The 20,009-nt window shown below is 51.3% G+C and overlaps 2 protein-coding genes across 2 annotated transcripts in view; both read right to left on the minus strand.

Moving 5' to 3' along the window:
* Positions 1-766: 766 nt before the first annotated feature.
* Positions 767-9,602, minus strand: TMEM41A (transmembrane protein 41A). The gene is made up of 5 exons (XM_036767133.1): positions 9,377-9,602; positions 6,494-6,647; positions 5,677-5,838; positions 4,404-4,542; positions 767-2,653 (listed from the first exon to the last, which is right to left on the minus strand). Exons 1-5 carry the CDS (start codon positions 9,529-9,531, stop codon positions 2,433-2,435), a joined length of 831 nt encoding a protein of 276 aa, XP_036623028.1. The 5' UTR covers positions 9,532-9,602; the 3' UTR covers positions 767-2,432.
* Positions 9,603-12,796: 3,194 nt separating this feature from the next.
* LIPH (lipase H) overlaps positions 12,797-20,009 on the minus strand; it is a 30,442-nt gene continuing 23,229 nt past the window's right edge. The window contains exons 8-10 of the mRNA XM_036767134.1: positions 18,746-18,857; positions 16,376-16,549; positions 12,797-13,853 (exon numbers count right to left, since the gene is read on the minus strand). Of these exons, the coding sequence (XP_036623029.1) occupies positions 13,781-13,853; positions 16,376-16,549; positions 18,746-18,857 (359 nt within the window). The 3' untranslated portion in view covers positions 12,797-13,780. The remainder of the gene's footprint in view (positions 13,854-16,375; positions 16,550-18,745; positions 18,858-20,009) is intronic.

Genomic DNA, 20,009 nt, shown 5'->3' on the forward strand with positions numbered 1-20,009 from the left:
CCCCTCAGCCAGCCTGCAGGTGCCGTGCCTCTGCTAGTGTGGAAATTCAGAAAAACCTTGGAGTTGGAACTTGGAGAAAACAGGGTTCTTTTTGGATCGAGGCTGTCTTCTGCCAGGCTCACTGACCACAGGAGCTACTCTGGGCGGTCAGTCCGCCTGGCAGGCCTCTCCCTCTGTGGTCCTCTCACCACCCATCTGTCAGAGGCCATCTGGCCCAAGTTCCCGCTTTCACAGACAAGGAAACTGAGGCCCAGAGAGCTTGGTGCTGGCCGAAGGCTGCACAGGGTCAGTGGGAAAGTTGGGCTTCGGCCCAGACCCACTGACTCCAAATCCAGTCTGCTTTTACATAAAGGGTACCAGAATACCCTTGGGCAAAACCCAAAGTCTGCTTGGCTTGGTACAGCGGCTCTGATCAAAGGCTCACCAAGATTCGGGGTAAAAATGCCTTTTTCTGTACTATCTGTGGTTTCAACCATTCTTTAGGAATGCCACCAAATCCCCATTAGGAAGAATAACTGAGAGGCAGTAGGAGGCAGAGAGAGAGTTAGGCTGGAGTCTTGGAGACCTGGGTTCAAATTCCTCCTCAGATCCTCCCCTCTGAGACTTACACTCATCATCTGTATGATGGTGACAGTGTGGTACCCTATTAAATAAGGTTTTTGTGCAGCTCAAATGAAATAATGTTTGAAAGATGGTTTGCAAACCAAGTTCCAGGCAGACATAAGCCATCATTGTGGCTAAGAGTCACAACAGCTATGAACAAACATCAGGAAAAAAACCATTTGGCATTTATTTAAGAAGCTGTTTTGTGCGTGAAGGTTCTAGCAGGACGCTGCCCCACCTGCTGACCTCAGAGGGCCTCATACCAGAGGAAGGCCTGGCCCCCACAACAGAAGCAGCAATCGGGCCTCAGGACCTCTCCCCCTCCCCTGCTTGTCGACCCAGTCACGGTTCCACATCAAACAAGGCAGTAAGCATTTATAGAATGCCAGCTTGGGGCCAGGCACCATGCTAGGGGACAAGAACAAAACAGCCCCTGCCCCCCCGGAGCTGACGATCCATTGGGGGAAACAAGAAGTAAAGAGAAAACGTACAGAGCATGTTCTGGGCACAGAGGGCTCTCGACAATCCCCCACAGCATGACTGGGGCGGATGCCCGCTGCCCCCAGACATGAGCATTCTTTGGGCTTCCTACACAGCCCAAGTAACATCCCTGCATGTGGCCAAGCCAAACCAGAGAGCAAGAGGCAGCAGGTCCCACAGGCCTAATTTCCTGAGCATCGCCACCAAGGACTCCCTTTCCTGCAGCATCCCAGCTGCCGAGGGTAGTCACCGAGCAAAAAGTGTTGGCCTGTGCTATCCAACACTGCCTCTAACAGAATCTATTAAATAAAAATAACGATAAAACACAATAGAACCTGAATTAAAAAATAAAATCATTCCCCAAATCATTAATGACAAACAAGTCAGAAGTGTTCATTAAGGGAACGTACCAACAGTTTGCTCTGATTATCTCCAGCGTAATGGAGAAAGTGACCAAGCCAGGGAAGGACAAAGGCAGAAGCGGCTGGGGAGGACCTTGGGTCAGGGCAGGGACTCGAGGGCCTTCCTACGCATCCACATCATTCTAGGACACGTGGCCCCAGAGGAACAGCAGCCCTTTGCTCCCTTCCTTGAGGCTCAAGCACCAGGCCCTCCCCTCACCTATCCTCACCTTGCCCAGGGCCTTGGTATTTGCTATACATATCAGGAAAAAGCCCATTTTCCATGCAGGTCCCCCTCTCTGGTCTACAGAGTGCCAGCAGACTTTGTTTCCCAGGGTCCACAGGAAAGGTGGTTTATCCATGAGACCAGAATAAACTCTCCCAAGAGAAGAGTAAGACCAACGAAGGCTGAAGAGGGATGTCAGAGGCCGCAGGACAAGAGATCTTGGGTCATCTGGTCTAACCCACTAATTTTACAGACAGTGATGACATCTGGGCAAGGAAACACAGGAAATCAAGGGGCTCCTGAGCCTGTGCTGTGAGAGGCTGGATGACTGTGGAAAGGCCAAGGAAAGCCCACGAGGGACCATGAGTGAGCTGGGAGGGGACCCGGCCCAACCCGCTCATTTAACAGATAAAAGAAACCTAGGTCCAGCCAGAGGCAGGAATGGCGGGGCGCAGAGTATGGGCCTTGTCCCCCCATGGTCTGGCTTTAAATGCCAGGTTCTCCCCTCTGCCCCACCCTGCCTGTCATGTCAGCAAACGAATCCAAACAACCAGGATGGAGGTCTCAGTTGGTCAAGGCCGTAATGAGCCTGGGCTGCCCACAGGCCAGGAGGGCGGCCTCCCTGCAGCTGTACCAGACCCTTATCAGGGGGACACAGAGGTGAGGAGAGGTTGGAAGGGCCCCACCCATTCTGCCAGCTAGCACAACAAGCCCGGGGCCAATCATGTCCCCTTTTTGCTGTTTCCCACATGAATGCTGTTGGATTCTTCCAATCTTAGGTGTTTCTGGCTGAATTGTTTGATGAGGGTTCCAGGGACTAGAGCCACCAGAGCAATAGCCAGCAGCTTCAACACAGTCCCCCAGGAGAAGATGTCATCCAGGGAGGTGATGGTCGACAGGATGGACCCGGTCTGGACGCAGATAAAGTTGTAGGGGATCAGTCCTAAGAGAAGGAAAATCCAGAAGACCTGTGGTTATGGAGAAGTCCTGAGGGTTCCGCTCTAGGGTCGTGGTGAGGACCAGGAATCCTCAGGAAGCAAGGGGGTATCTGCCCTCAGCTACGGGAGGGACAGCGGCCTAAGGGTCAAGGGGGAGGAGGATTTCTGAGTCCCCTCTGGCAGGGGTGGGAAGCAGGACAGAGCCCAGGGCCAGCTCAGAAGGGACAAGAAGGGAGAGATATTGGCAGAAAGGTGAGGGGTGGGCTTGGAGTGGGGAAGGGGAGAGCAGTCCTGCTTGGGGTTCCCAGGAGCCCCCTGGTGGGGTCAAATTAATGGGATGGATTCCCTTCCCCTTCTACTTCCGGGGACATCCAATCCAGGGCTGTACTTGGACATTGGATTCGGGTTCAAAATGTAGCACAAATGACCTTGAGAAGTGCAACTATCCAGTCTTTGTCTTGACACTTACTAACCCCCACCAACGCCCTAGGAGGAGCCTGTCACCTGCCTGCCCTCTGCCCTCCCACACCATCCCTCACAGGGGGCTCAGGCCTGTTCTCACTTCCCAATTCATGCCAAGGCGCCAGGCCCAGGCCTGATGGGTAGGAGACAGACACCCATTAGACTTTCTCAGCCACTGGCCAATCATTCCGGCTACATCAAGCTCAGCAAGTCGGGGTCATGACTCTAGCAGGGCTGAGCCGGGCCCTAGGGACCATGGGCTAACATGACCCTGCCCCCACGTGTCAGACCCCACATTCTGTCTTAATCTCAAAGAGAAAAACATCCTGCCTCCTCAAGCGCAAACTGTCCCTTTAATTGCAACTTCTTCCCACATCAGGACTATCCTCACTGGGCCGCTGCCGGGCTTCCTTCCCTCTGCCTAAAAATGTGTTCAGTCTAATTTGGGGGAGATCTTCCCCTAGAATGTTGAGAGGCAGCAGTGGACAGCACACTAGATGTGGAGTCAAGAAGATCTGGGTTCAAATCCTGCCCCTGACATTTACTCACTCTGGGGCACTGCACATGTCTCTGGGCCTGTTTCATCACCCATGAAAAGAGGGCATTAGAGTCTCTAGTATCCAAGATCTCTCCCACGACCTGTCTTCTCAGCCTAATTACACATCACTTCCGGCTCCAGCCAAATTCAGCATCTGGCTGTTCTCCCCTGCACACCATCTACCACTTCCATACATTTGCCCAGGATATCCCTGCTACGGATTAATTTTCACTATCAAAACACCTGCTTCTCCCATGACCATATTTTATTAAGAAGTCCATGTTTTAGAGACCTTCCAAGAAATCCACCTAGCGTGGAAATGGCAGGTGCCTCCTCCTTTTGGGTCCTTGCTGGCCTTCACTCAAGATGACTCAGGCCAGCTTCCTAGACCTATTCGGTGCCTGGGCCTTTGTGAGCACCTCAGACACCGGACTCTACAAGCACAGGGAGACACACCCGGGCATCTCCCACCGGCTCAATCCTGCCACTCCTCAGGCCCATGAGCCCATAAGTATCTTCCCTCCCCATGTTTGTGTGCCCTGTCCTGGAGCAGCCTCTCCAGGGCTGGCTGATGTTCCTCCACAGCCCTAGCACAGTCCCCCCTGCCCCGCATCCCTTCCAGCCTCCCCCCACCCCGGCCACCCTTCCTGCCGAGGCTCACGATGCCCAGGCCAGAGCTGGGTCCCTCCCGCCTTTGTAGCCTCCACAGTCCCCAGCGATGGGCTCAGCACACAGCTGGTTCACGTGGCACTCACCTATGAGGACTGAGAAGAAGAACTGAACAATGGGGATGTTCAGAATCGGGGATGAGAGGTTCAAGAACCAGTTAGGTGTCATGGGGAAGAGTCTCAGGAAGAGCAGGAAGAAAAACAGACTCCTCCTGTTGTCTTCTACCTGCAGACAGAGCAAAGGGAGCGATCAGAACCAAAGACAGACTGGAGGCTCTGGGGAGGGGGCATCAGCCTGCCCTGGAGAGGCCGCTCACGGGCCCCAAGTGTAGGGACAAACAGGACAAAAACCACGGAGCAAGCGACATGTGGGCAGATAAAGGGTCAGCACATGTGCTTTGGACTGAAAGTCTCACCAAGTCTGGATCCCTGTGCCAGGCACCAGCAGGGGCAGGTCATTCCTACACACACACTTTTGACTAATGGATCTGGAGTCTGAGTCCTGAGTTCAAATCCCAGCTCTGCCTCAGTTTACCTGTGCGATCTCCAGCAAGTCACCCAGCCTCTGTGGCTTCTGCTTCCCCATTCAGGGGAATGAGGAGCCACCCCAGCTCTAAAGCTCCAGACCTGGGCCAGTCAGGGCCCTTGTCACCAGCAAATTCCAATGTGGCTCAGAAAGCCTTAAGAAGGAGTCCCCAAGGAGGACACCTGATGCCTGCCTCCGGACAGGAGGGGGATGGACTTGGGATGCAGGACTCACCCATTCTCAGATGAAGGTGTGATAAGGGAAAGGCGTGGGGGGATCAGTAATGTTACAAAAGAAAGGAAAGCGAGTCCCTTAAACATCCCCAAGAACGCACGAGGATGGTCAGAAGAGACCCTGAGAAGCAGGAGGCACCGGGCTATGTGCAGTCCTGAGGCCCAGCTTCCTGTGTAATCAGCCTTTTCTGTTCTAGGGTGTACATGGCAATGCTCTTTTTCTGATGTTTGTTAATTAACTGTAAAATAAAGCAGAGCTGTTCCTCTCCCATGTGGGTTAGAAGCCAACCCTGGCCTCCCACTCGTGGGTCTCCGAGAGGCTGGCAGGCACATATCTGAAGGACAGATGCTCCCTGGCCCAGCAGGCCAGGAGGAAGCCCAGGAGCCTCCTGTGTTAGGCTTGACATCAATGTGATGCTTGGGAGGGCCTCCCACGGTCCCCAGAACAAGAACTGGCTCTTTAGTCCAGAGAAGGGCCTCAGGAGGCCACAGAGGGGCTGCACAGAATAACTCCCAAGCCTCGTGAGTCCTGCTTTTTCACTCTGAACATCCGGTCGGCCCAAGAATGATGCCCAGGCACCCCAGGCGTTGACCTCCTCACCTTTTTTTGCAGCATGGCCACCTTATCCGGGAAATAGGAGACCACCAACTGTTTTCCAAAAGCACTGGAGAGCAGGTAACAGCAGGTGGCGCCCACGGAGGCCAGCACACAGCACAGGATGAGTCCTAGCCACGGTCCAAATAAGGCTCCAGCCAAAATGTTCTGCAGAGAAAAGGCCCAGGGCAGGACAGCAGGTCAGTAAGCCTGGCTGCACCCCCAGCCCTACTCTACACTAGCATGAGACCTTAGGAAGGTCATCTACCTTCTCTGGGCCTCAGGTTCATCGTCTCTGAAAGGAAGGGGTTGGACTAAATGAACTACAAGTCACTTTCTGCTCTCACAACCATCTTGGGTTTTTTGGACAGCAACCCAGCAAAATCTGCACCTCTCCAGCAGCGGCCTGACTAGTAGTGTAAGGGTGGGGGCAAGCCTGGCCCTCCCAACCTGGAAAGCTTCAAAGGCCAGGCCTGAGGGAGGAGGAGAACTGCTTTCCTCGGCTCCCTGGGGAAGTCTCCATCCCAAGGAGGCCACGAAGGGAAAATGGAGCCAAACACGAACTCCCAGGAAATGAGACAGCTTCTGTATCATAGAAGGGTCATTACTGAAAACATATTCCACTGGCTGACTGTGGAGGCTCAGGTAGGGGCTTTTTCTCTGGGACCCACAGGTTATCTTGGCAGAAGCTGCGGTCTATGACCCCAGACAGCTTTGTTTTGCACTGTGGCTACAACCTGAGGTCAAAAGGTGGGAGGTTTTTTCTCTCCTGTGTTTGTTCTCCCAGCATTAAAGGGTGCTAGGAAGGGGCAGGGGGCTTTACCAGGAAGCTGGAGCCTGGGATAGCGAAGCACTGTTTATAGAGGTAGGCACTGCAGAACAGCAACAGCACATAGGCCTGGTGCTCCCCCTTATAGTCCTGTAGAAAGTCCGAGAGCTCCCGGAGCTCTTCCAGGTCTGAAGGAAACTTGAGCACCCTGGGGGGAGATGAGGAGAAAAGCCGATGGAGGCTGGAGGGGAAGCCGGTGGACACACCAGCCTCCCCTGACAAAGCTGGCCCCTGGGAGGCTGCACATGCTTCATCATCTCCACTCTCTTGGGAAAGGAAACCAGAATGAGCCAAGGAGAGGGTATGATCATGTGACACAGGAGGGAAGGGTCAGGAGACCCCGGCTCTGGTCTGGGCGATGCCTGGGCAGCCACTCATTTGTGACACGAGATGGCTGGACCAGACTGAGCTAGCTCCAACAGTCTAGGACTCTACTGTTATTGATTTTTTTAGACTAGGCTTATGATTTCACTGGTAGGACCTTCTAGGGAGAAACTCCTTTACCAATGCCGGCAGATACCAGCTTTCCAACTTACAGTCTGACAGGGCTCCTGGATGAAATGATTTCGATTTCATGGAGACAATATGCAGACCTGGGTTCAAGTCCTGCCTCTGACACATACTGGCTGTGTGTGTCCTAGGCAAGTCACAGCCTCCCAGGGCCCCAGTAAATCTCCAGGCCTAATGACAGTAGAGAATGGGCATTTGTTGAAGGGGCTTGCTCACTGGGGTCAGCACAGCTCCACTCCCCAGTCCAGGTCCTATCACCTTTAATGAGGCATCCCTGCTGAAGGTAACCCTTCTCTCGTGACACTGGCCAAATGGAAGTTAGACTCTGGACTCCAAGCAAGGGTTCCAGGGTCAACACTTCACTGACACACCTGCCGGGGCAGGCTTTGGACCCACTATCCAATCTGAGCAAAATCCTTCCTTCCCACAGAAAGCTTCCTGCCTCCTTTAAAGTCTTTTGGGTTTAGTACTGACATAAAGTATGTAAGGGAATGAAACATAAAAGTAACAATAAAATCGTCCTTGTTTTATTCTGAGGTGACACTACTCCCTCCATGGGGGATGGGAAAGCTAGACCTGTGTCTAGCACTGACAGGCTAAGGGCCTCTGTCTGGGGCCAAACATCCAGGAAGTATCCGAGGTAAAACTTAACACTGACCCTTCTTGACTCCTGGGGTGACTCCCTCAACCAGGGGGTCTTCATCTTTTTTTGTGTTATAGACCCCTCCGGCAGTCTAGTAAAACTAAGGAGCCTTTCTCAGAAGAATGGTTTTAAATGCACAAAATAAAATACACAGGATTACAAAGGAAACAAGTTTTTGGACTTGGGTTAAGGACCACTTATACATCATCCTTTATGGAGAGAGACTGTATCTAAAATACTTTGTAAATCTTAATTCACCATATAAGTGTCAGCTATGACAATGATCCCTCAGTTTCACATCTATGGCCGTTCGGCCCTTTTGCCCCATCTCCTATGAGGTTAGGCAGATCACAGCTGGGTAGGATTTAGGAGGGAGACTACCTGGAAACATCAGATGCTGGGTGAAGGAGCCGAGGTGTTCTGAAGAAGCAGTGTGGTGTGAGGGATACCGCACTGGACTTGGTGAGCCACTTAACCTGTGTTTGCCTCGGCTGCCTCAACTGTAAAATGAGACTCCCTCCCTCCCACAGGTGTTGTTGGGCTCAAATGAGATCACAATCTGTAAAGCGCCTGGCACAGCACCTGGCATACAGTAAGTGCTATATAAATGCTAGGTATCATATGTACTTGAATGCAGCTAGGGTGCTATTCCAAGGCGTCCTCCTCCCTCAAGCTCCCTTTGCCATCCCGGCTCCCCTTCGTCACCGGCCTGTACTTCATGGGGCGCCTGAACTGAATGTTCCATCAAACACCTGAGACTGTAAGAGGGGACGGGAGGGGGAGGCAGTGGGGGCGGGGCGCAGGAGAGAGGACAAAGCCGGCCTCACAGAATGTCCAGGACAGGACTGCCCCTAAATGGCCACTTTAGGCCGCTCGTGATGAAGGCCCGGATTGAGACCCGGCTTCTGGGGATCCCCATGACCACACACGGGCCCTCGGTGGAGGCCCCCTCGCACTGGAGCCCGGAGAGGCCGGGCATCTCATCCAGGGTCTCAGGGGCTGGCTAACCCAGGATAAGGCCCTGCCCTGGGCAGGCAGGAGGTGGTGCAGGTGTCCACCTGGGCTCACCTCTCCTCCAGGCCCCGCACCCTGCCGGGCGGTGCCCTTTCTGCCCCGTGGCTCCATCCCAGACCACAGCCCCCCTGCCTGGCCCCCAGTCCCCCCGAAGTCTGGTTTCCCCCTATTAGAATGGAAGACCCCCAAGGGCAGGCGCTGTCTTGTTTGGGAATTCCTATCTTCAGGCTTAGAACAGGACCAGGCACACAGCAAGCGCTTAATAAATGCTTTGTCAATCCTCCATCCCAAGCCAAGCCCAGATTTAGCAGCAGAATCCGGGGGGACCGCCCAGTCCACAAGCCCCTTTGCACACTCCCAGGAAGGGGGAGGTATCTGTCCAAGATACACAGCGTCAGAGTCAGCACTTGAACCCAGGTCCTCTAACTCATCAGGAAGCAGGGGACGGAATGCTGAGGATGGGGGGGAAGGAGGGGAGTATGGTGGGCAGGAGGGACCAGGACCACCGGAAGTGGAGGCGGGACTAAGCTCACGGGGGTTGGGGGGGGTGGGGGGAAAGGTGATTCACCGGAAGTGGAGGGGGGGGTGAGACCTTTTTGCCGGAAGTAGGGTCGAGGTCGCTCTCCTCCACCCATCCCTCCTGCTCCGACCCCTCCATGGCCCAGACCCCCTCCCTGGGCGCCCCGACCACAGCCCGAGCCTCGTGGTACCTGGGGCCTGGCTCTTGGTCCTCCGCCTCCGCCCCCTCCGCCTCCTCGCTGGGGCGGGTCTCGGGCCCCGGGCTCCGCGGCAGGCGTGTGGACAGCAGGTACAGGGAGAAGGTACTGACGGCGAAGACCAGGAGCAGGCCGAACAGGGGCCGCATGGCCGCGCGCCTGCACTCGCGCCCGGACTCGGGTCCTCACACCCTCTGCCCCGGGCCAGAGCTTGGACCTTGACAGGAGGGGGCGGAGCGTAGCCGGCCTAAGATGGCCCCGCCCCCCGGCGCCCACTCAGCGTCTGATCTGACGAATAGAAGAGCGGCAATGCCCACTGGGGCCGGCCCGCTTCATCTCTAGCCAATGGGAGATGAGGGAGGAGGGGCGAAGGGGCGGAGCAAACTCGTACCCTAAATTGATAAGGTTGGAGGTTATCCCCCTCCCCCGCCCGACCCAGAACTGACGAATAGGAAAAGCGACTGAGAGAAGGGGCGGAGCCAGGCTCCGCTGTGTCGCACTGCACCTCGCCTTCTTCGCTTCTGCCAACCAGGGGGTGCCAGCCCTACCTGGAGAGGCGGGGTCAGTCCTAGCTCCGCCCCCTGACCAACACCCCACCCCACCCCCTCACTGGGGGCAGGGCGGAGAGCATGTGAGAGTGGCTGGTTGCTCTGGCCCTCCTCCTCTTCCTTTGCTCCTATCACTCACGAACTAGAAGGGGAAACTGAGGCCTGGAGAGGTCACACAGCTAGTCAGCGGGCAAGCCGAGATTTCTGACTCCAGCCCAGCGATCTGAGTTCAAATCCCGTCCCAGGGAGTCACAGCCTTCCCAGGCCTGTTTCCTCATCTGTAAAACGAGGGGATTAAACCATATGGCTGAAGAATTCCACGATCTCTTTCCTAGGCCTCTTATCTCCTGGACTTCTCACCCCACTTTCCTCCTCTCGCCACCATGTCCAGCCCCATTCCAAAGTCAACTTCCAGTGAGAGGAGTGGAGGGGGATGGGCAGCGAGGCCCCATGATGCTCTGCGCCACCTCCTCATTTGCATGAGGAGCATCATGTATGAGCTTCCTGCGGACTTCGGTGGGCACCAGTGCATGATGGGATCGGATGCGATCTGGTCTAGTTGATTACGGTAGGACCAGCCCCTAGCGGAGACAAGGCACACATTCCAGCCTAGACCATGCCAAGAACTCAGTCCCTGATCATTACCCCTGCGGCTTCCTGTGCCTAGGGGGTTTACAGTGGCCTGTCGAGGCCTCCTAACCTGGCCTCTGTAGGCTTTTTATTCTTCAGTATTTTGGTCACTTTCTCAGTATGAGGGATTTCCTTCGGGTTGTTGTTCAGCCCGGTCCCACTCTCTGGGATCCCATTTTAGGGTTTTCCTGGCAGTGATACATTGTAACAATCCGGCTAGCAGCTGCTGTGGGTGTGAAACACCAACAGGAGCCCAACAACAAGCGCGCTGCTAGCACAGGTTCTTTGATCTGCTTTACTAAGGAAAGCAATGTTATGGGGTTAACAATCTTATTCAATCCAACATACAAACATCATTCACTTAGTTCAGGGGGAAAAGCCAGCACCCTGAACTTCAGAGCAAACACAAACAAATTACAAAGATACATTATAAACACACCAAATTCAATTCATAGTTACCAAGAAGGCATCAACATCTGGGTTCACAAGCTGGAGGGCTCTTAAGTACAGCTTGCCAGTCTCCACATCAACACCCCTCCAAGACTGAGAGCCCCCCTCCCCCAATAGCTCTGTTCTCGTTTTATATGCTTTTTTAGCAGTCATCAAACCTCATCTGAGTGACCAGAACTTAGGCTCCTCCTATTGACTCTGGTCTTAGCAACTCCCCTTAGAACCCTGAAGGCTTCATACCCACATAGGCTTAGCACCTAGTAGATAGGGGTTTGGGCCTGGGGCTTTGCACCTAGGAAGGCTCAATCAAAGATAATTAATTTATCATTCTAAAATGGTAAAAAAAAAAAAAAAGAAGCAAAACCAAAAACGTCCCAACTTAATTGATATGACAAGATACTGGAGTGGTTTTGCTGTTTCCTCTTCCAGCTCATTTTACAGATGAGGAAACTGAGGCAAACAAGGTTAAGTGACTTGTCCAGGGTCACGCAACTAGTAAGTGTCTGAGGCTGGATTTGAATTCGGGAAGATGAATCTTCCTGATTTCAAGCCCAGTGCCCCTAGAGCAGTGGGCATTTATGTACCTCGTTTTGTGCTATAAAAACATGATTATGAGGAGTCCGTAGGCTTCCTAGGACAAAAAAAAAAAAGGCTAAGGACCCCTGATCTAATGGGATTATTCTGCAACCATGTAGCTTCTTCAAGTAGATCCTTAAAAATCCTTCCATTGGATACATTCTGTTCTGTAAGAAGCACTATTACTCCTCTAAATTTAGACTTGGTTAAGATAAGTTTGCCCAAAATGAGCTCTATCCAGAGCATCTTTTCCCCCCGCATCACTTTAAAATTCTCTCCCCTCAGTGATGAAAATGTCTCTAGGGAACCTAATTTCTGGTACCTTTTGTTGTTGTTTAACCACCAGGTGGCCTGAATCGCCACACACCCAATACTGTTCAGTAGAAGGACCCCTTCCCTTTCCCCCCGCAGGGTAGTTTTTACTCTGTGGGAGGGGTGTGGGGGAGGGAGTGCTAAGAAGGCACCTGCTCTCCATGAATCTCAGAAAGTCCAAGACTTTCTATTCTTCCTCCCTATGGGTCACCACCTTGACTTATTCTCCAGGGGTATGTAGATTTGTGAATTTGCCCAGTCAGAAATCAGCTCTGAAACCCCCACCCACTGATGGCCCTACCTCAGTGCCTTGATCTCTCGGCATATTGGAGTTGGCTCTCCATAGCTGTGAACAGACCTGCACCCAGGTGCTTTCATTCTTGATATAGAATCAGTGAGCAAATAAACAGGACAAAACAAGGCATAATAACCATCTGCCAAGTAGCTGCGGCCCCTTTTATTCTCTTGGACCCTGGTGGTGGCCCACCTCCACCCCTGCCCCCCAGGCAAGAAACCCAGGAGGTTTTGGAAATGCACTGTCTGGACCTGGTGAGATCCCCATTGCAAGCAATAGATTGTCCACTCAGCGCTGATCTCGGCTTCCAGAGTGGCCACAGAATGAGATGAGGTGGTAGGAATTCCAGGGGAGCTCTCGGATCTGGACGGATTGAGAAGACTCTGCCTCATTCTAAGGTTATTATCATGAAAGGCACTTCAGAAGCCATCTACTTCAAACCCTGTGCCCCTCCTCCTTTTACAGAAGAGGAAATCAAGACTCAGAGATCATGACTTGCCCTAAGCAGCAAGTGACAATGGCTGGACTCAAGTCCAGTCCCCTACCCACCACCCCACACTACCTCTCTAAGCCCTCATAGCCAGCTTTGTTCTTGGTCCTGTCCATCCCATCGGTGCAGGGTTAGTGGTCAGAGCCCTGGCAAGGTGAACCCCGCTGCTGCCACAGAGGTCCTCTCTGCTCTTGCAGCTGTCTCTCAGCTCTTCAGGGGCCGGGGAGAAAGCCAGAGGGAGAAGGGGCTGGCTACTTCTACTCCTTCCCTCTGCCTCCTGCTGCTCCAGGCCCTCTGTTAACCCTTCCTCTGTCATCCACTGCAGTAGAGCCCCAGAGACTCTCTCTGATCCGTACTCCTCCCCAACATGGAAGAGAGCAAGCCCAGAGTACTGTTCTCTCTTTAAATGCAGCATTGTCGGATTGGGTTGGAATGGGAATCTGGGGAAGGAAGATAATTAGAACACATTCATTCATTCTACAGGTATTTATTAGGCACCTAATTTGTGCCAAGCACTGAACTAGCCATTGGAGATGCAAAAACAAAAGTCCTTGCCCTCCAAAAGCTTACACTTTGTTGGACCATTTAGAATAAATAAGACATTCACACATTACATATACAACATACACGAAAAGGCATTTTAGCTTCATATCTCAAATCCCTTCATAGACTCAAGTCCTTCTCCTTCCCAGAATCCCTGAGAGGTAGATCAACATATCAGCATAGACAGAAATTGAGGAAGAGATAGGCTAAAGACCCATAGTGAAAGCCGCAGGCAAGTGAGATCAAAGTTGGGCCTCATGCTGACTCCGGGCTTAAACCACTTAAACCACTGGAAAAAATGTCCTGGATGGTCCCTGGATCCAGTGGGACTGAGCACGGGAAGCTAAAGGTGCCAGCCCCCAACAAATACTGTCACCTCCCTGAAAAACTCCCCTGATCCTTGTTCACTCTCCATAATTATTTTATGGTCCTAAAACTGCGTGGCATTTTGTGAGACAGCTTAAGACACCCATAAAGATGTGTATGCATCTGGTCTGTTCACTGCCTTAACAGCAAAACAACAACTTTTGTGAGCTGCTGCCCGGTTTGAGCATCTAGCAAAGGATGGGCTGAAAGGCTGTTTCTTTGTTTTCCAACAGGACAAGATCATATCTGCACATCTGTGGCCTGCGAAAAGGAAAAACACAACTCCATCAATCCACAAGCATTTATTAAGCCTTTCCTAAGTGCCTGGCACCTGACTAGGCACTTAGGATACAAACACAAAAATGAGAACAGCCCTGCCCTCAAGGAGCTTCCGTTCTGTTGGGGAGATTCAATATGTATGTCCGAAATACACAAGAACAACCTTTACTTGATAAATGAGCTGAAGACCAGCAAGAAGCAAGAAGGTAAAGCTGGGAGCAGGATACAGAATTTCCCCAAGAACATCAGCTGATTTCGGGTCAGGGTTCAGTCTGGATGGAGACAGCAGGGCTCGGGGCCGAGTTCCTGTTCCTGCAGGTACTTGGTCAGAGAAATCCTTGTCTAGGCTGGCGGTCAGTTACACAGGGCTTTAGAGGTGGGCAAACACTTGGTTTCTATTGAGAGGGCAGTGTGGTGCAGCGCGTAGAGCTGGCCTTGGTGCTGGTGCTGCCTCTGGCATATGCTTTAGGCTCTCAGCATTCCAGGTGATAAGCATTTATGAAGCCCTTTCAGTGCATCAGGCACTGCAAAGTCTCGAAGCAGAGCTGGGTCTGGCCTGCACTAGTAGAGGGAATTTTCTCACCCGGGAGTTCCCTATATCAATGAAATCATAGTCTGGTCTCTATCCCTTGCAAGATCTTATTTGAACTCCACAATGAACCTGAGAGGAGGGATGAGATCTGCACTTTACACAGCACAGATGAAGAAGCAGGCTGAGATTAGTGAAGAACACTTTCAAGGACAGGATCTCATGTGAGGGAGGTGCTACAGGCATCATTACCATCAGTTTCATTTTCGAGATGAGGAACCCGAGGCCGAGAGGACGAGCCACACAGCCACTGAGGTAGAAGCCAGCTCGCCCCAACTCCAGGTCCAGCTCTGCCCACTGGGTCCTGCTCATCGCTAGCTTCAGCCAAAGGATACAGGAGGCGATCTCACTCCCCTCCTTTTCCTGTCACAGATTCTCATGATAATGACATCACTCTTTGTCTCGACCATCTCAAAGACCCTGCCAAAAACCAAGGCAGTCCCGGACGGCATCGGCACCATGCCCTGCCTGACCCACAAAGTGCCTCGACTTTGTTCCTACCTGCCTTTTTAAAAAAGGTGATTCCTTTGTCTTCATAATAAAAAGAAAGGCAACCACTCGAAGCACACTGTCTGATTCAGTAGCAGGGAATTCTGCGGGATGAGCAGAGGGAGCCCCTGGCCTAGAAAGGACTTCAGGAGATATTGTCAATCATGGATGAACCAGTGAACCGTGACTTCATTCACATAGGGAGCTTCCAGTTAGGGAACGTTCCCACACTGATCTCAACTCATTTGGAGCTGATAGCCTTTGTTCTCGGAGAAGTTAAAGTGATTTGTCCCAGGTCACAGAGCCAGGAGGTGTAAGAGGCAGGAGCAGAACCCACAGCTCCCTAACACAATGGCCAGGCCTCTGGCCCCTATATCACATTGCCTCTCCCGGGAGAATTAAGACAAACAGCTGGAAAAGCAAGACATGATGAGAAGAAGCCTAAGGAAAGGGGTAGGTATAAAAGTTTCAAGACTAAAAAGGGTCCCAGAAGGAAAGCAGTCGTCCAGGACATCCTCGGCCCCAAAGTTTCCATCCTCCCTCCTCTGTTCTCCCTCCTCCCCCACCACATCTGCCTCTCCTTGCTATTTGGTGGATTACAAAAGTCCTAAATTGTTCTTCAAATGCCATCTGTCGTTTTGGCTGGCTGGATGCCGGATAGGAAGGAGAATGATGATAGCTAGCATTTGTACAGCCTTTTACATAGCTTATTGCCTTTGATCCTCACAACAACCCCCAAAAGAAGACGTGATGCTGTCTAGAGTGTAAACTCTCTGAGGACAGCATCGCTCATCCATTATAGGTGTGTCCCCTGAGCTATGTATCTTGAGACAAGGGAGGAGCTTCAGAAATGTTTGCTGATTAACAAAAACACACACACTTCTTTCCCAGAATCCCCTGTGTGCAGAGGGATTTCTGCGCTGACCAGCATGTGCTCGTCTCCAGCATCATATCTCCTTGGCGAACCGAAGGTATGTTATACGTATAGCATCTCTTCCAGCTCTAAAATATTAATGCTGCAAAGACCTGTAGAAGATGTCTGGCTCAGCCCCATTTTTCATATGAGGAAACTTGAGAGCCAGAAAGCAGATGTGAATTCACAAAGTCCTAAGCTGCTCAAAATACACACAGGCCCAGCCAGAACACCATCCCCCATCAGGCAAACCAGCAACCAGCTTGTAAGCAAACGAGGGGGTTCTAGCTACCTGTACAGGTCTTGATTCCATTATTAAACTCTAGGAGTGCTAGGACCTGCTATATTCTCTCCTGAGGCCTTTGGTCTTCCCCAGCCTTTTCGGTCCCTTGCTTTGGAAGCTCTCCCTCTAGCCCACAGAACTGACGGAGCTCTGCTGGAAGAGTCATTGGACCCGTCCTAACCCTCATATGGGAAGACCCATTGGGCAAACCATGTTGGAGCCCTGCTTACTTCTCAGAACGTGTGATTGGTCTCAGCTTTATCCAGATGATCCTGAGTTTGTACTTGGACCACAACACAGGCCGAGTCGAGAAAACCATGGAGATGCCCTTCACGTGGTCAATGTCCTGAGGAAACCTGGCAAGGAGGCTCACTTGCTGAAACTTCTGAAATATGGCAGGTTCGCTAGAAGAGAGAGATAAGTGTTTTTAAAAAGAGACATCTTCCCATTAAATAAATCGATCTCGAGGAATGTGAACGTACCTCCAGATCCATGTGTCCTATCCATATACCTCCAGATACGTGTGATCGGTCTGTATACCTCTGTATATACACGTCCTGCCCATGTACCTCCATACACCCATTTCCCACAGAGGCCAGCACCCACCCTGCCCAGCCAAAGGCACCTGGCTTTCTTTGCTTCTCTCTCCTTTTCTCTTCTCCTACTCTTCCACTCCCATCCTTCCTCTCCCAATCTGGCAGAGCTGATTTGGGTACAGACCTAGTTCACTCAGTAGATGTCATAGAATGACAGATCTGGGGCTGGAAGGGACATTAATGGCTAGCTAGTCCAACCCATTCATTTTTACAGAGGAGGAAACTGAGGATCCCAGGGAGAGATGTCCAATGTCCAAGAGCAGAAGAGTTGGGAACTAAGCCTAGGCTCTTTGATTCTAGATGCAGTTTGGGGAGCAGGCTCTAAGTCTGTGGCCCAGTGATCATAAAACATAAGCTTCTGGAGGGCAGAGACAGCTTCATTTTTGGCCATGCTTCCTGTGCCTAGCAAAGTGTCTGGCACAAAGTGGGTGCGTAACTGATCAATCAGTCGACAACCAAGCATCTGTTGAAGCACTGAGCTAGACACTGAAGACACAAGGACAAAAATGAAGCTGTTTCTGTCCTCAAGGATCTTAGAATTAATTGGAAGAATTATCAACATCAATGCTGTTCAGTCATGTGTAACTCTTCGTGACTCCATTTGGGGTTTTCTTGGCTAAGATACTGGAGTGGTTTGACATTTCCTTCTCCCTCTCATTTGACAGATGAGGAAACTGAGACAAACAAGGTCAAATGACTTGCCCAGGGTCACAAAGCTAGTAAGTGTCTGAGGCCGGATTGTGAAGATGAGTCCTGATTCCGAATCCAGTGTCCTATCCACTGCAACCCCTAGCTGTCCTAGCTCTATCCATGACACTATGCCAAGTCTCATGAGTTTCAAAATGAGTCAATTCATATACAAATTTAAGGAACACATCTCTGAGGTAAGAGGGGAGAGGACTGTGGTGATTCTGTCTGGTGATCCTCCAGGCTCTGAAGGGCCAAAGAGGGCTTCCAATTGTCCGAGCAAGGAGCTGCCCCGCAAGTGAAAGAAAAGTGAAGTATGGAAGGGTAGCAATGGAGGAAAATAATGAATAGAGACTTAAATAATATTATGAGAGAGAGAGAAGGAAAGTCTGGTAGTTAGAAACTGGACTGAGCAAGGAAGAAAGAAAAGGCGCCTAGAAATACTGACAGAGGTCATAGGACCATGAATCTGGAAAAGGAAGAGACTTTGGAGGTCGGTGAGTCCAAATCTCTTACTAGATGAGGAAGCTGAGCCCCAGAAAAGGGACATAATTGGCTCAAGATGCCATAGGTAACAAGTGCCAGAGCCAGGATTTGAACCCAGGTTCTCTGACTCCAAATTCAGGGCTCCTTCCGCTGAGATACCCTTGCTTGGAGGCAAGAAAGATGGAGAAATTAAGGACAGGCATAGTTAGTACCCAAACAGCTACCACAAACTGGGGCAGAACCACCCAGAAGGTGGCATGACCCCTCCTCGGCTGGCAGGGTTCTCTTTATCCAACCAAAGAGCGTGGGATTTGAAGAGAAGAGATTTAGAGGTGGAGGAGGTCTCAGAGATCATTGCGTCCAAGCCCTTTGCCCTTCAGAAGAGGAATATCTTTAACATCTAATCTAAGACTTCTAAGAACACAAACAAACTCAGATTTCTATAGCTAAATCCTCTCTGCTAACAAGCTGTGCCTGCCACTTACTGGGTGAGGGTTAATGTGCCATGTGACTGCAGGGGACAAGGGCAAAGGGCAATGGAGTGCAAGCTAGAGGGGAGAGTTGGGGAGGCAGCTCTGTCAGCTGAGCCAGAGGTGCCACGCAGCAGCCCCTCCACTGCAGCAGGACAAGAGAGCTGTGATCACCCAAGGAACCAGAGCAGAGTCTTTCCAACATTTATCGAGAGAGCAAAACGTGGTACCAACATATAAACTTGATAGACAGCTGTTCTCACCCTTTAAGGAGATAGCCAAACACTTCCACACACACAGGTGTGCACACGCACACATGTGCACGCACACACACAGGCATGAACTATCCCCAACAACTTACTGACTGATCTTGGACTCTGTTGTATTTCCAGCCTGATCTGTTAGCTTAATCGTAATGTAACCTCTTCGTACGTTCTTGTTCCAAGTCATGATATCCACGAAGTAGTGATATACTGCAAAGAGGCAGAGTCTGTGGTCAGAATCAGGCTAGCTTTGTTTCGGAGCAGCTCCAAGGGCTGGTGAAGGAAGCCTTCATCTCCCTAATGACCTTTTCCTTTCTTCTCTCATACTCTTTAGATCCTGCCTAAGAATCCTAAGGAAAGACAGAGGACCTCCTCCTAGAGGGGCTAGGGTCCCTGGACCCCATGTGGGTTTGCACCAAAGTTTTTCCTGTGTTCTTTTACTGTAGAAATGAAACCTGTTCTATGTTTCATGCCTACTGAGTCTGAGTACTTGTAGAGGAGAGAGGAGGTCCTTTGACATCAGGGTTATATTGGTATGTGGGTCATAGCTCCCCTCTTCTCCAACACCCTTTGCCACCATGATGAGGTCAGGGGCCACATCTTACTTATCTCGAATCTTATCTCAAGTCAACAAGCCTTTATTAAGTGCCTACTATGTTCCCAGCACTGTGCTAGACACAGTAGATACAAAGACAGAAATGAAACAGCCCTTGTTCTCTAAAAACTTACATCTAACTGGATGAAAATAACATATTTAGGGAAGTCAATATAAATTATATTCAAGCTCATTTTGGGATTAGGCGGAGAGCTAGCCACTGAAATGACTCAAGCAAGAACCTCATACTTCTGCTGAGCTTTGAATAGATCCAAGGAGTCCAAGATGTGGACATGAAGAGGGAGAATCTTCCAGGTAAGGGGTCCAGCCTGTGCAAAGGCATGAAGGTAGGAGAGCGGTCAAGTATAGGTAATGAATAACAAATGGTCCAGTGAAGTACATAAGGGGTAGTATTGGGAAAGGCAGATTTGAGCCACATCGTGAAGGGTTTTTGATCACCCCCAGCACCTAGGACAGTGCTCTGCATAGGATTTATGAGACCAGAGTTGGAAAAGACCTCAGAGGTCATTGAGTCCAATCTTCTCCTTTTACAGACTTCACAAATCTGTGATCTCATCGGGGTGCATCTTCCCCTCAATAACACAGATCTCAGGGCCCCCCTTTGCCTCAATAGATAGTCTTCATGAGTACAAGTAGCTGGAAAAAGTCATCCCCTGGTGGCCCACTGGTTGGCCTCCAGGTGATAGATACACTGGCTATTGCCAGACCCGGCTTTGGAGGAACCGGCAGGATTTGTTCTCGTCCAG

Source organism: Trichosurus vulpecula, chromosome 7 (assembly GCF_011100635.1).
Source record: "Trichosurus vulpecula isolate mTriVul1 chromosome 7, mTriVul1.pri, whole genome shotgun sequence".
Taxonomy (NCBI): domain Eukaryota; kingdom Metazoa; phylum Chordata; class Mammalia; order Diprotodontia; family Phalangeridae; genus Trichosurus; species Trichosurus vulpecula.